Source organism: Mus caroli, chromosome 3 (assembly GCF_900094665.2).
Source record: "Mus caroli chromosome 3, CAROLI_EIJ_v1.1, whole genome shotgun sequence".
Lineage (NCBI taxonomy): Eukaryota > Metazoa > Chordata > Mammalia > Rodentia > Muridae > Mus > Mus caroli.
The window spans coordinates 138,522,558-138,537,686 of record NC_034572.1 but is presented as its reverse complement, the minus strand read 5'-3'; the positions used below and the strand labels follow the sequence as shown (position 1 = coordinate 138,537,686).

General features: G+C 41.3%; 1 protein-coding gene across 2 annotated transcripts in view; it reads right to left on the bottom strand.

Moving 5' to 3' along the window:
* Col24a1 (collagen type XXIV alpha 1 chain) overlaps positions 1–15,129 on the bottom strand; it is a 265,128-nt gene that overhangs the window by 216,819 nt on the left and 33,180 nt on the right. For both annotated transcript variants that reach the window (XM_021158013.2, XM_021158014.2), the window contains exons 7-10: positions 15,074–15,127; positions 6,073–6,117; positions 1,404–1,457; positions 200–244 (exon numbers count right to left, since the gene is read on the bottom strand). In XM_021158013.2, the coding sequence (XP_021013672.1) occupies positions 200–244; positions 1,404–1,457; positions 6,073–6,117; positions 15,074–15,127 (198 nt within the window). The remainder of the gene's footprint in view (positions 1–199; positions 245–1,403; positions 1,458–6,072; positions 6,118–15,073; positions 15,128–15,129) is intronic.

The window sequence follows — 15,129 nt, the reverse complement described above, 5'->3', positions numbered from 1 at the left end:
GACGTGGACGAAGCCTTGATGGGACCCATGGCTCCCGTGCACCAAGGGAAAATGGCAAACTCATTCCTTTCTAACTAAATTTACATATTACATAAAACTCAAGACACCCAAGAAGTGTGGGAATGGCAAGTACTTTGTATCTTTTCCTTCTACTTTCTTGCAGGCATATATGACAAATTGATGAAAAATGGCTACTTACTCGGACACCTTTGGAGCCTGGGTTACCCTCTGGTCCAGCTAAACCCTAGTGTGAACAAGAGATGTTGTCAGGATGGTACAGTATGCCTGAAGAGCTAATAATTAGACTGATAAAACTACAAAAAGGGTATCATTTCTAAGACTATGAAATTCAGAGCTCAGTTTACCTAAAGAACATTACAAATACTCAAAGATTTTTGGAATTTCAGAACCCAAAAGGCATTATGTACAGTGAATATATATATATATATATATATATATATATATATATATATATATATATATATTTAAGTCATCTAAATAAAGAAATTGGCATGTGTTGTTAGGAACAACAAACTATTTTTCTCTAAATTATTTTTCAATGGAAAATTGTCAGTCTTATGTTAGACTTACCCTTAATTTACTTTAAGATCTATTTTGGTAAGTTTTAAAGAGACGGATATGTTTTAAACTTCAAGTCATGTATGTCTACATACTTTAGTTTTCTGATAACATACACCCTCACTAAATGGTTCCAGTGCGCCATACATACAATACCATCAGACAGTTCTAAGAGCCCAAGGTACACTTTTGTTAACAAGTGATTAACTCTCATATTGCCACTTGCTATTTTTCGATGATGAGGCTATAAATCTACAGCTCGATATCTACCTAATTACTTTTAGAAACAATCAAGTAGTGAAAAATCCAAGAAGAAAAACTATTATTAATTTACGTTAAATTGGGAAGGAAGTTGGAGGGAAATAGATACAAAATGTTTGGAACAGATTTCCAAAACTGTACAATGAACTGAATTCATGTCAGATGCAAGTGTCCCATAGTGGTGTGTGAAGAACTGCCAACTGTTTCCCAAGCCTTTCTAAGTGTGTTATTAAAATAACACTTGTTGCGGAGACACCTTCACGCTTATTTCATTTCAGTCAAGTTAGTGTGGCACTACTCCCTCAGGCATCTTAACTTTAAAAATTCCACCACAAAACATATATCAAATATATTTAAAAGCCAGGCTTCCACGTCCAACAAACCAGTCTACAGTACAGTATTCGAAGAATTTTTACAACTTTGATTTTGATTGTTTGTCTAAGTAATTCGCCATGAAGGAGAACTAACGTATCCATCATTTGAACAACAGCTCTCAAAATCAGAATATGCCATGCAGATGTGAAGAGGGACGTGAAGGAGAACTGTAAATATAGTCACTGCACCTGCCTGCCAGGGTAGCCAGGTGAGCCAATATTACCAGCGAGTCCTGGAAGTCCCTGAAATGAAAAATCAATAAATAAGACATAGGCAAACCCCAGAGAACACCCAAGGAAATATATTTGGTATCTACAATACCTAAACTTAAATAATAATAATAATAATAATTCCCCCAAAATTATTGAGTATAGCATGGTATGTATCATACTGAAATTGTTATTTAAAAAGAAGAAGTTCAGCTGAAAGTTTTAATAAAAATGAATAAAACCACTACATAAAGGCCCCAAGTGTGATACTGACCACTAATAACAAAGGTGGGAGGGAGGGTCTAGTTCTGGCCTCGTCAATGAGACAATTATTTCCCAGGAAGAGCAAGTACATTTCTTAATAGTGTTTCATCAAGGAGGAGGATCAGCACACTTCAGCCCCTCGTTTCCGTCTAAGGTAGACATAGCAGTATAGAGTCTGGATGAGTAAGTAGATCTTGATGGACACCTACCTTTATCATGCCATGGCTCTATCTCAAACTCACAGAACAGATCTGGGGGATGCTTGGACAGAATATTCATTTTCTGCTCCAAGTTCATACATTGAAATCCTAAGCCCAACACTCAGACCTGGTGGTTTAAGGGGTAGCACGGCCTTTTGGAGGGGTAGTTATGTTAAATGCGTGGAGTTCTCATGAATGGCCCTTATGTGAACAGGTCAAGAGCTGGGTAGCCCTGCCAGGATATAAGGCAGCTGTCTCCTGCCCTGAATACAGCCCTCCCTAGAGTCCATCCAGGCTGGCCTACTGAGCATCTTAGATGTTCAGTCTCTAGGATGGGGAGAGATAAAGCTTTGTTGTTTACAAGCCATCTGGCCAGTGGAATTTTGACATAGTAGCCCAGGCTAATGTAGACAGAGTGAATTCACTTGGAATTGATACACTTTGTATTCTTGGCTTCAGATACATTTTGCTCCAAGAAAACTGATATAGAGTTTCAAAAGACATCAGAGAGGAAATCTGCTGCAGAATGGCTGAAAAAAATGAGTAAAAAATATATTAATTTTTTGCATCCTCTTTCACTGATGTTTTAAAGATTTTATCTACTTCCACAGCTGTTTATGTGCATGAGTCAGAAGAGGGCAGCAGATCTCCTAGAACTAGAGTTACAGATGGTTGTGAGCCACCATGTGGGTGCTGGAACTAAACCCTAGTCCTCTGGAAAAGCACCCAGCACTCTTAGTTACTGAACCAGCTCTCCACATACTCATCAATATTCATTCATCCATTCATCTGTTTCCTCGGGGTTTATGTGGCTTAAGCGACTCCTAAATGAAGGAAAGTTAAAAGAAGGTGTGCTGTGCTGCTCTTATTTAACACCATATGCCACCAGCGGTAGAACAGTGGGTGGCTTTCTAGAGTCCAGTGACACGGAACCCACTTCCAGCTTACTGCCTGTAAAGAGATAGCAGACTGCCTTTTGTCTGCCACCTTCTGAGGCACACAGAAGCACCACCTCCAGTTAAATACTGAAACCTCAGAACTCCTAAAAATCTGGAGATGTCAGGAGAAAGAACAGACCCAGGGAAAAGCAAATGGAGGATAGAATTTAAAGTCCCTCCCTCTTGTTTTAGTTTTGTTCTCCTGTCCCCTTTCCTGTCCCCTTTGACCAACAATTATTCCTCCTTAAGACTGTTTAGACAGCACGTATTTTATCTGCGCTTTACATCTGGTAAGTGGATATTATTTTACATCTGGAGCAGTGAAGATATGTAGAAGTACTGAATGTAGATAGTTTAACGGACTGTGAATGAACACTGGCCTTCTGAGGCTTTTACAACAAAAATTCTTACCTATGTGAGAACCATCTCTAAAACTTTATATATAAAATATTACCCTATTGACATCAACTACGTAAGGTATTTTATTCATGTCCTATTCACTGAGCATGCTACAGACACTAAGTTCATATCACCTTGTTCAATCTCTTTTAAAAACCCTATAAAACAGATATTATTGTTCCCGTGTGATAGATTTGAGGAAAAGAGATAAAATATTTCAGTCAGCAGCAGCACGGAGACCATGGCTAGTACATGGGACACTAGGACTTAAATCAATGATTCTAGTTCCAGAGACTGCTACTCACGGATGCCCTCTAATGTGAGTGTGGTACGCAGTTAACACTCTAGGAAAAGCCTCCTGTGTATGACCTTTGCCCTAGTCTGTCTACAACTGTCTTCTTTAATGTCTCATCCGATTCCAAAACATACAGACCTAAGTCGGGAGTCATGAGCCTTTGTGTTTGGATATGAGGCTGGGAAGGGGTGAGACACATTTAAAAGGCAGTTTTTATTTATAGGTCATTGTCTCTCTGACTAACAGCAATCACCATGCCTGGCTCATTCCATTCCTAGCTACATTAGGTTAACTGAACTCGGGTTTTTGTTTTTTGTTTTTTTTTTTTTAAAGTGAGTCTGCAATGGAACACAAGGGGAATCTGATTCAGGATGGGTTCCTAACACATCCCAGCTGCGGGGAGGAAACAGGAGAATTCCATCGTGTCTCAGTCCTCCTCTAACAGCCAAGCACCAAGAAAGCCAGCAGCAAGCGTCCCTCATGAGCTTCACAATTCACTAGCATACTGTGGGACAGCCACACTCTAAAATCTACTGTGACAAGCACAGAAACGCAAAGGCACTGTGGCTGAGTTCACTCTGTACTTAAAAATGGATTTAAAAATATATATTCTTAGCAGGAGAGGAGGAAGCCTGTCCCACTGTCACTTCTTATGCAAAGGACATCAAAACAGCCGTGCTTAGTTGACAATTTCATTAAGAATTGCAGCAGTGTCACTCCAGGACCTTTCTACACCATCTTGGTTTTCTTATGAGCAAAACAGAGTAATGACACCTGGGTCATGTGACTATTATGTGGAGAAGATGGACGGTATACAGGAATAGTGTCTACAGTGGAAACTGCAGCTGTAGGCCAATGCTACTGAGCATTTCATTAACTAGCACATGTAAAATATTAAGTATCCTACAGGCTGCAGTCCATCATAATACAGTTTGGCAAAAAGTCCAGGCTCAGCCAGCTCTGATGAAAATGAGATAATTGTGCTCTCAAGTGTTTGCTGGCTGATTTACTGATAATTTTTTTTCCCCCAGAAATGAATCTTAGGATCACAGCCACACTCCAAGTGAAATGACTCAATTACTTTCCTTGGCACATCTGGTATTCTCAGGGTTGAAATGAAAGATTATTGTTCCTCAAGCCACTATGAATGTTCACTCCTCTTTTTCTAGTCTTTATAAAGGGTATGTGCGTGAGCATCTCTCTCTCTATGTGTGTGTGTGAACATGTGCACACAGAGGCCAGAGGCTAACTGTGGGGCCATTTCTCAGGAGCTATCTACCTTATTTTTAGTTATGAGTCTCTCACTGAGAGCCAGGTTTGCCAAGTAGACCCTGACCCGGGGACAGTGAAGCCCAAGGATCCTTCTGTCTCTTATGTGCGTGCTAGGAATCAAAGTGAGGTCTTCGTGGCAAGTGCTTTACCATTCGAACTCTCTGGTCTTTAAAACTAAATCTTCCAGTCTTTAAAACTAAATCCAGACTCCCCAGCTAGTAGTACTATTACCCCTCAGAGCAATACCATGTGAGTTAACAGAACCAGATAGCTGAGCAGTTGGGAGGATTCATTCAGTAGTGACAATGCTGCGTTGTCACTGATGTTGGAGTCCTCACATTTCCGCCAAGGCATTTCTAGGGATGCTTTTTCCTCCCTGGGGGCTAATTCCTACCACCCTTCCCTTACTCCCATCCTGTAAATGTTCACATGCCTTTCAGCACTTGTCTGAGCTTCAGGAAGCCAAGCCTGCATCTGCTCCTGATATACACACCACCTTCCTGGCCATGGGTGGTAATTAGTAATCTTGAAAAATTGCACCTCAGGGACTGGAAGAGCAATGCTGTCCTGCTTCATATGAATCACAGAGGAGTCTGGCTTTGTTTCCTCATTTGTGTATTTCCCTCAGACACTCATCCTCACTTCTTATTGTGGAGTTTTCTTCAGGGCTTCCTGAGGCTCTACTGCATCATTACCTTAGCTGGGTTCTGTTCCTCCCTTCTCACTGTCCACGAGTACATATTTTCTATGGTGCAATGTCATTTTTTTTTCCGGTGGGAGAGAAAAGAAGTACCATGATCCATACCCAAGCAGTTACAAATGTATGTCGACTTTTACACAGTACATGCGCGTGCGTGCCCATGCATAAGGATAACAATGTGTAGACCATTTTAGTTTGAATTGCTGCTGATTAGGGTCTCATAATCCAATTAGAACCGAGTGAATACTAACGTTGAAGGTCAGCGGTGCGCATAGATATGTATATTTTCTTGGAGAGGGCCTGCAGTCATTGCAGAATTCTCAAATAGACTTGTGAATCAGAGGTTTAAGACCCCACTCTTCTGAACACAGCAGGAAAAGAGAAAGCAAGAAGACTAAAATGTTGCTAGTTCATAAGTTTGCTGATAATCTATAGCTAGTCGATTAAACGGTGTTCTCTTTGCGCTAAATAGAATGAGAATAACTCGGAGGAAACATGGCAGTGGTGAGAGAGGAATTATCTCCCCGGCGAGATGCTTTATGCCCACCTTTGTGACCAGAGAATGCCAGAAAGCACTTACGTGTTCGCCGCGGAGTCCGGGGAGCCCTGGGTGTCCTTTGAGACCCTACGAGGAAAGAAGTGGAGATCTGGCATGGAAAGTTAACCCACAGAAAGCAGTTGACTAACAAAATGTAGCTTCTAAAATCTTGGGATTTCTGTTTCTATGTTTACTTGCTCTGTTTTTTAACACTGGACACTGAACCCAGAGCCTCACACACACCAGGCAAGCAAGCATCCCACCACTGAGCTATATCCCCAGCCCCTAATTAGCTTTTGATCACTACTGTTAGTTCCCTAATCAATACAATATTCTATTTCTTACTAAATTTGAATACGAGTTTAATTCGTATTTAAAAAAATGAATTCTAAAAATAACTATTATAAAAGGCTCCAATCTAGCAAAGACTCTGCTAAATATACTGAGGCTTTTTAGAAGTGTGTTTAGCTCAGTAATATTGAGACAACATGCCTTCAGACATAATCTGTTTATAATTACTGAGAAGTTGGACCACATCCAGCCCTGTCTCTAATCCAGTCACTGTTGCAATTCATGAATGAACTGACCAAGGAAAGAGACTGTCCACAGATTCATCCAAAGGGCTCTAAAAAAAAAAAAGCCATCTAGGAAATCAACTATAGAAATCTTTTCTAGGTCAGAGAAACACGAACAAATCCTAATCCCTCATTAACACCCTAACATAGATGGTGAAATTAACCCCACTAGAGAGATCTGCAACAGAGTAAAAGAAGTTGAAACAAAGAAGAAAGGAGAGATTTGGAGGCTTATTGATACAAACTTAGTGAATCAATATCCATTTCCAGAAACTTCAGTGAACACAGAGAACAGTTCCTTTCTTTCTTTTTTTTCCCTCTCTTTGGCGTGTGTATGCATGTGTACATACATGCCCATGTGTATATGTGCTTGTTTGTATGTATTTGTGCATGTGTGGCCAGACCATAGGTTGATGTCTGGTTCTTACTCAAGCTTCCTCCATGTTTTTGGAGACAGGGTTTCTCAGAAAGCTGGGAGTTTACTGATTTAGCTTTCTGGCCAGAGAGCCCTAGGAATCCTCCTGCTTCTGCCATCCCAAGCTGTGTTACAAAACTGCACCCTCACACCTGGCTTCTAAACACGGTGCCAAGATTCTACACTCAGGTCCTCAGGCTTGGGCAACTAGTACATTACTGACCAAGTCATATTCCCCGCTCAACTTCCTTTTCTAACCTACCTCAGAATTGGACTGGAAAGATGGGCTTAGGAGTTAAAGGCCAGGCTTGATATCAAAGGAAACACATAGAAATTGAAGCAAAATATAACTCATAAGTGAACCAGCCAGTTATAAATGTCAACATATCCCATCTCTATATTGCAAGAAACAAAGGTTTTTTTTTTTTTTTAGTTTTTATTTATTTATTTATTTTAGTGGTTCACAGTGACCTAATGAAGTGAATACGGATCAGTTGCTGTAGAGAAGGCAAGTTTAGATAAGCAGATTAGAGACTGGAATAAGGATTTGGTTCCCCAATGAGCCTACAGTAGCTACTTTTGGAAGCTCTGGGGATTTTAAAGTCAGAAGCATAACATGAATGCTAATACACAGAGCTGTTTTGGAAACTGCTGTGGTTTGGATACAGGATGGCCTTGCCACAGGTCATGTTAAATTTGGTCCTCAGGATAACAGTGCTGACGGAGGTGCCTTTACAAAGCGAGCGAATCTACAAGAAGGGCGATGCCTTTGTTTGGGGAGGGAATTCTCTCTCTTGGGACTGGCCTTAGGATCTACCTGTTTAAAAAAGCATCCTCCATCCTTCTGTTCTTCACCATAAGTGGCTCAAAGAGCATGCAGCCTCGCTGCAGGCCAGGCTAAGCACTAGCAGCTCAGACACCAACCAGCACCAGGCTTTTGGACTTTCCCTTCTCCAGAAACAGGAGAAATGAGATAAATGGCTCTTCTTTATAAGTTTTCCACCATCAGACACTGCTACAGCAATGTAAACACAGGCTAAAGCAGGAACCCAAGAGCAGACAGAGAAACAGGAGTCTAGAGGTGAGTTTTTATGGTCTGTATGTAGAAAGGTAGAGGAAAGAGGCAAAGGTCTGAGAGCCAATTCATTTGTAATTAGGCTCTAAGAGTGAGGCAGGGAAGCAGTCCCAAGACAAAGGAAGAGTGGAGAGGAATGAAATTCCTTAGCCATAACGAATTAAAGCCACCATTTCCCAAAATCCCAGTCAGCTGTCGTCACTCAATAATCCTATGACATCAGTATTACCTCCACCTTTATAGATGAGGAAACAGAAGCAAGTTAAATGACATAACCAACAGCACAGAGGATGGCATAGCTTTGATAGATATATCAAGAACTGCATAATCTGTCCCTATCTCACACTCACATGTAACTGGACTTCACTGGCGTCATTGTGTCCAAACTGATGAACGAGAAGGACACCTCCAAAGTCCCGACATTACCAGTCACTTGTGTATTATGCCTGACAGCACCTAATGTGTGCTGTGTTTTCACTTGGTTTTAAGATGTTCCATTTTTCAAGATAGCCAAAGAGTAATTAAAAATATGAGGCATCAAAGCCAGGTTGATTCCTCTGCTAGGGTTAGAGGTAAGAACTCATGTGGTGGTGACTCTCTGAGGTGAGGCAGAATTCTCATCTGAGAGAGCTTAGGAGACAGGAAAGAACAGTGAAGAGCCAGGACAGGAGGTGCAGAAGTCCAAGTGACTCTCCCACCACCATCTCTCTGAGGAAGTAGGTGCTCCCTCCCTCCCTTTCCCTTCTGCGAGCTTGAGTCTATAGCTATGTGCAACACGCTTTTCTCTGGCATTTCCTTCCTCCCTCACCCACATCGAAACAGCATGAAGCACTGGTCTCAGGTACCTCTGGACTACTTTCTGGGATGCATTCTACAACAGTGCAGTATCTCCTGCATGCATATCCCACCCCCTTCAGGGAACCTTCAGTCAGAGAGCCTGAGAAAACACCAGTACCTCCCAGCATGACCTGTTCTTCACGAGTTCAATCCCAGCCGGACTCAGCCATTGCAGTTGACATTTGACCCAAGAGAGAGCAATACCCAGTCTTGCCATTAGCCCATGAGATCACTTAGAATGAAGAAATTTGTCTAAATAGAGTCACTGTTTCAATTACTTTATCTTTTCTAGTCATATAAAACAAGAATGCTGAAACATTCAGGTACTCCCTAGTGGGGACTGTGAGATGCCATAAGAACAAGGAAAACTGAGAGTGATTGGCGATGATGCTGAGAAAAGTTGTCAGAGGAGAAGAAAGACAACTTTAAATGGTATATTGATGGGGGGAGGGAGACGGAGAAGGAGGGGAAGGGTGGTTGGGAAAGAGGGAAGGAGGACAAAAGGAGGGAGGGAGAGAAACAGGGAGGGAGGGGGAGGGAGAGAGGGAGAATGTACATTAAACATCCACAAATATGCCACTAAGCTACCCAGATCTGCTTGGCATCAGCCTGTCTCTATAAGGGTCATCATATTACAGCCCTATTTTTAGATTCCACATGATTCCCTTTTCCTTTAATGCTTCAGCAGGGATTGAAACGCTGACCCCCAAGTGATAGCCTATGGCCCCGTCCTTTGCAATCAAAAGCATCTAAGTGAAACAAGATGTTGTCTGTGTCTGTTCTCAGTGTTACTAACATGCACAGAGCAGCACAGTGGGTTCTGGCTCCAATCTCTTCAGTGACTAGTCATATCACAAGCCTCAGCGTCATCGTATGTAAAATGATAGCATTGAATTGGGTAATTGCTAAATTGCAGTTGCTAGAATTCTGTGAGTGCAAGAATCCGTCAGAAAGGATGTTGAGTTTGCAAAATTTAGCTGATATATGGATGAAAAGCAGATCTGAGACTCACTGTAGGCTTGAAGACATGGGATGAATTCAAGACGGATGTACTTAAAAGCAAACCCAATCTCAGGGTCTGTAGGTTGGCTCTTCATTCCATCAAAAGCAAAGACCATTTGAAGATGTGAGGTCCCCACAGACTTTCAAGCTAGACACACAATCCTCAGTTGGTGATGCTATTTGGGGAACTGCAGACACTAGAACACAGGGCTAGCAGATCACTACAGGAGCTCCTTTAAGTTGGTATCTGGCCCCAGTCTCTTCCTAGCCCTGCTTCCTGACCACTTGAGGCGAGGAACTCCTCTTGGGCATGCTCCCTACAATGGTCTGTCTCATCTTAGTGCTCACAGTCAGGGCAATCAAGGAACATAGACAAGAATCTGAAGCTGGGAGCAAAAGTAAATAATCCCTTCCTTCATGTTGCTTACCAGATATTGGAAAGAGAATGCTGGGATGAGTGGGGTGAAAGAGGGTGGATTGCATAGCACTGTTATAATCTGGATGAAAGATGTTTGTAAATCACCACAAGTGTGGTAAAGTTAGAGGGGATACACAGAACCCTTAAGGAGTTTAACCTTAAAGCTTAAAGGTGGCACACACCTTTAATCCCAGTACTTGCAGAGGCAGAGGCAGAGGCAGAGGCAGAGGCAGAGGCAGAGGCAGAGGCAGAGGCAGAGGCAGAGGCAGAGGCAGAGGCAGAGGCAGAGGCAGAGGCNGCAGAGGCAGAGGCAGAGGCAGAGGCAGAGGCAGAGGCAGAGGCAGAGGCAGAGGCAGAGGCAGAGGCAGAGGCAGAGGCAGAGGCAATATCTCTGAGTTTGAAGCCAGCTTGATCAACAGTGCGAGCTCCAGGACAGCATGGGCTACACAGAGAAACCCTGTCTGGAAAAAAAAAACAAACAAAAAAACAAAAGGGGAAGTGGCTTCTTTTCCTGACATCAGTGTTGACTTTCAGTGCCCAGGTGAGAGTGGATGACATGTTGGGAAGATGGATGGGAGATTACTTGAATAGAATCAAGATTCTAACTGAGAGCTTTTTATTTGACTCAAGTAAAACATCAAAAGGTCAAAAACTAACAATATATGATCTTTTTCACTGAAGACACTGATAAGAATAGAGGAAAAACACCCATTAAAGAAATTGGTCAACAAGAAAACTTAATATCTCTATGTCAAAAACAGATTAAAACACACTACAATAAATTAAAGAATTATCTTAAATTTGTGGCAGGAGTTCCCATAAAAGTAGAGCTTGGAGTCTATTTTCACATGGAGATTTTAATTTTAAACTTATTTGTTTTTATTCAATTTATCTATTTATGCTTGCATGCACACACACAAGCTTGTGCCACAGATATGTATGGAGATCAGAAGACCAGTAACTGTAGTTGCTTTTCTCCTTCTGTCATGAGGTCCAGGGATAAAACTCAGGCTGTGGGTCCAAGTTAGTCAGCACCTCTACCTACTGAGCCAACTAGCCAGGCCAAGATTTTAATTTTAGTACTTCTTTGAGTTACAACAGGCTTTTGAATTGAAAATGTACTGAATTAACCGCAGCAATGCCCAGTGACGGCAGCTGATTCTGAGGCTATAGATATAATTATAGAGGCTGAAATACTTTAAGTCAAATGAAATTATTGCCAATGTTGAAATGTCAACAACCTCAATCAGACTGAAGGGAGATTTTCAAAGCCCTCCAGCTGACAAGTTTTGGCTACCCCTAGCTTCCATCCCAGAGCATTCAGAGAACCATGTGGCCTTGCCCCCCAGTCCTGTTTGCAGGAAGGGCAGAGGGTAGAAATGGAGACAGGGGATGTGGGACAGCTTGTAAGTGGTAGCTTTGGATTTAGATGCTAGCACCACATTTGGCTGAGGACCGATCAGAGGTGAACTAGCCTTGCAGACTTTTATAGGAAGGAGGACGGGCCAGCAAGAGGTGACGTATAGAATTGGCTATAGAATGGTGGAAATCTTCACATTGTCTCCTCAGGCCCTGACCTGCAGCCAAGCTGGATTCTTTTATTAGTTCTCCCACTGACATTCAGTAAGACTACTCATCAGTGCTGCTGTTGCTTTAACAGCTTATGAGGGGACTGGGAAACCACAGAGGAGTCTGTGGAAGCAGTTTCTCCCTTCCCTGCTTCCTACGAACTTTTACTCCATTGTGTCTCTTTTACTGTGGACATTTTCAAAAAGCTGAATCAATTGTAGTCAAATAAAATAAGAGCTTGTATTGACTTATGACGATTAATTTAAAGCCCAGAACTGCTTTCTGATATTCAGAGATGACATGCACTGTGACGGAGCGCTTCAAATGTCGATATGTTTTACAGTTAGCTGCTTACATTCCCGAACCCTCTCAAACCTAGGAAACCTTTGCATTTGATTACACTCCTGACATTCTTACTCTGCAAAATAGCAGGCTTCCAATTTTAATATCACAGCTGATGGCTATTTATAAAGCAATCTGAAGAACTATCTTTGAATCCAAGCTTGGACTCACATCCTTTGTCCTCTGTCCAACTCAGCATGCATTCTGGTTTCAATTTATCTGCCGTTTTGGCAAAAAAAAAAAAAAAATTAGTAAGTGGGAATTAAAAATATACTTTAGCTCCTAGGAAATACAAGAGTTATGCAAAAAAAGTGAATAGAGGCAGTGTAATAGAGGGGTCAACACAGGGGACAAACGTTGCTGGATAGAGATGCTTCTATTTTAAAATTAGAAGTGAGGCTAAAAGGAGAAAGATTCAAATAACATAATTCTGTTGGAGAGTAGAGAAAAATATGTCAGCCGTCCTACTTTGCTATTTCTCTCAATAGTACTTAAAGTTGTCAAAACTTTCCACATTAATCTTTATTTATCTCAAGAGTTTCTATGAGTTTCCTTGCGGTCTATTTAGTTTTTAATATCACTTGCATTTGAGTTTGGTTTGTATTAGGAGGATTTTAATATTTCCAGACCCCTTTCAGAGACAAAGAATAGTGAAGCCACATCATCTGTCATCCAAAACTGTTTATCCAGTGGCTTTTGTGAAAAGTGGTGTCTCACTTCCTCTTGCATACAGACTGGAGACAGAAATATAGAATACTGAAATTCTAGTAGCTTAAATAATGAACTAAACAATAACTTAGACAATGAATTAGCACATAGGAAATGCTATGAAGAATTACAAAGAGCACAGTCACTGTGTCAAACAGGCTGGGACTGAGTCGCCAGTGAAAGGCTTTGGGTGAGTTATTTAGCCCACAAAGACTTCGGTTCATTTATATTTGGCATATTCAGCATTATATACACACTCAGGGTTGTTTTTTAAAAGTGCTCAGCATATTAGAACACTGCATGTAATAAAATAGATACTTTTGATATCAGCAGTGTTACCAAAGTAATCCATAAAATGCCTCAATGGATAAAATTATGTAATTAGTTTGTATCTGTTAAAACTTAAGTACCTTATTTAACTCTCATTATGAACGTATGCACAGTTAAAGGCCCACAGATTCAGTCTCCATGGGTCTCTGCCTCACTCCTGTTATAACTCCTGTGATGCTGAAATTAACCACTCTGGGCTTATTTTAGCTTCTTCCCTTAGAGAAACGAAAGTACAGATTTGAGCTTAGGAAGGCATCTGACTCTGGGGAAGGACTGCAAGAATGAAGGAACAGGGTGGGTGAGGCATTGCTAGATGAGCCTCTATTCTAGATTCTTCTAGCACAGATCCTGTTTGTAGGAACCAACTGTGCAAATAAAATGCTACCAAAAATTTGACTGAGTTAACGAGTTCCATGTTTAAAAGGTTATTAACCTTTTAAAAGGTCCTATAACTGTTACAGATCAAAAACCTAAACAGTTTAAAGGTCATTAATCCCTGAACATTCTACCCAATACTGTCTGCCCTTATCCTTCCAACCAGAAAGGAACAGTAAACCATATCAGGCCCATTTTGAATGTATTATTCATATAAAATGCATACAGGTAGACAGTCTGATGGGGACTTGTCTCAGGCCAGCTAAGCAACCAGCAAGTCCGAGTTTAGACTGTACCCTCATGTGCTTTGCATTCTTAACGTTACCTGATTTTTTTTTTAATTGTGCTCAGTGTCCATTAACGGATACAATTGGAAAAAGGAGAAAACATTTTCAGAAATGAAACAGTATCAACTCAAAATTTTCAACCTTTTTTCTGAGCTACTGCCAAATCTAGTTTGACATGGAGAGTTTGTTTATTAGAGAGCTACTTACAGTAGCTGGGTTCGGAGAAAGAGCATCTGTCACATGACTTGCTATGCACACGTGACTGCAGCTATTTATTAGCTGTTGCCAAGACTCACTTTCATGCCTCCACATTACAATGTGGAAATGACATGCCCTTCCTCTATAGCCCTCAGATATTGAAGATGAGTTCCCAGCTTGTTATTTCCGGAGATGTTTAGGATTTTAGGATGAAGGCCCCACCAGGAGAAAGTAGGCCATCAAGATGGGTTCTTGAACCAATTCAGTCCTTTGTAACTGTCTTTGATCCCTGGCTGCCATAATTCGAGTAACCATGCTCTTCCCACTAGGATTCTCTACCTCTGTTGCCAGCTACCTGAAGACTGATTATCTGTGAACCGTAGGCCTAAAGAAATCCTTCCTTCTTTCAAAGGGCTTCTCTCAGGTATGCGCCATAGCAACAAAAAGGTCTGACCGGCAAATGGCTCTCAAGCTCACATTTGGAGATACATCCTGGCAGACATTATTTCCTAATAGGTGAGAATCCTTTTTTAAAAAGAAGTCCAAGTGTATTACTAGTGAGCATTTCATTTGGGCAAAAAAATGTTACAAAAAGACAGAAACGCCTCAGAGTTAAGATGCCAATTAATATACCTTAAAAGGAGAACTTCAGTTTCCTGTCTGTGACTTTGGCTCTGTCCTACCTGTGAATTTGATCTTCTTCACAAAACTCAACGGTCTTTTTTTTATTATACTCAAGATCTCATCTTTAATGGATATTAAGTTTTTGGACTAGCCTGGCTAAAGTTTTTGATTACTTTTCTTCTGCTGAGCAATGGGATCTGAGACATCGGTGTGAGCCTCAACTTTACAATAGCCACAGAAGTGTGAATGTCCATCTGACATTCAACTATGTCAGAGAAAAACACTTACCTTTGCACCTTGTAAGCCAGGGGGGCCCACTAACCCCAAAAGACCTGGGTCACCCT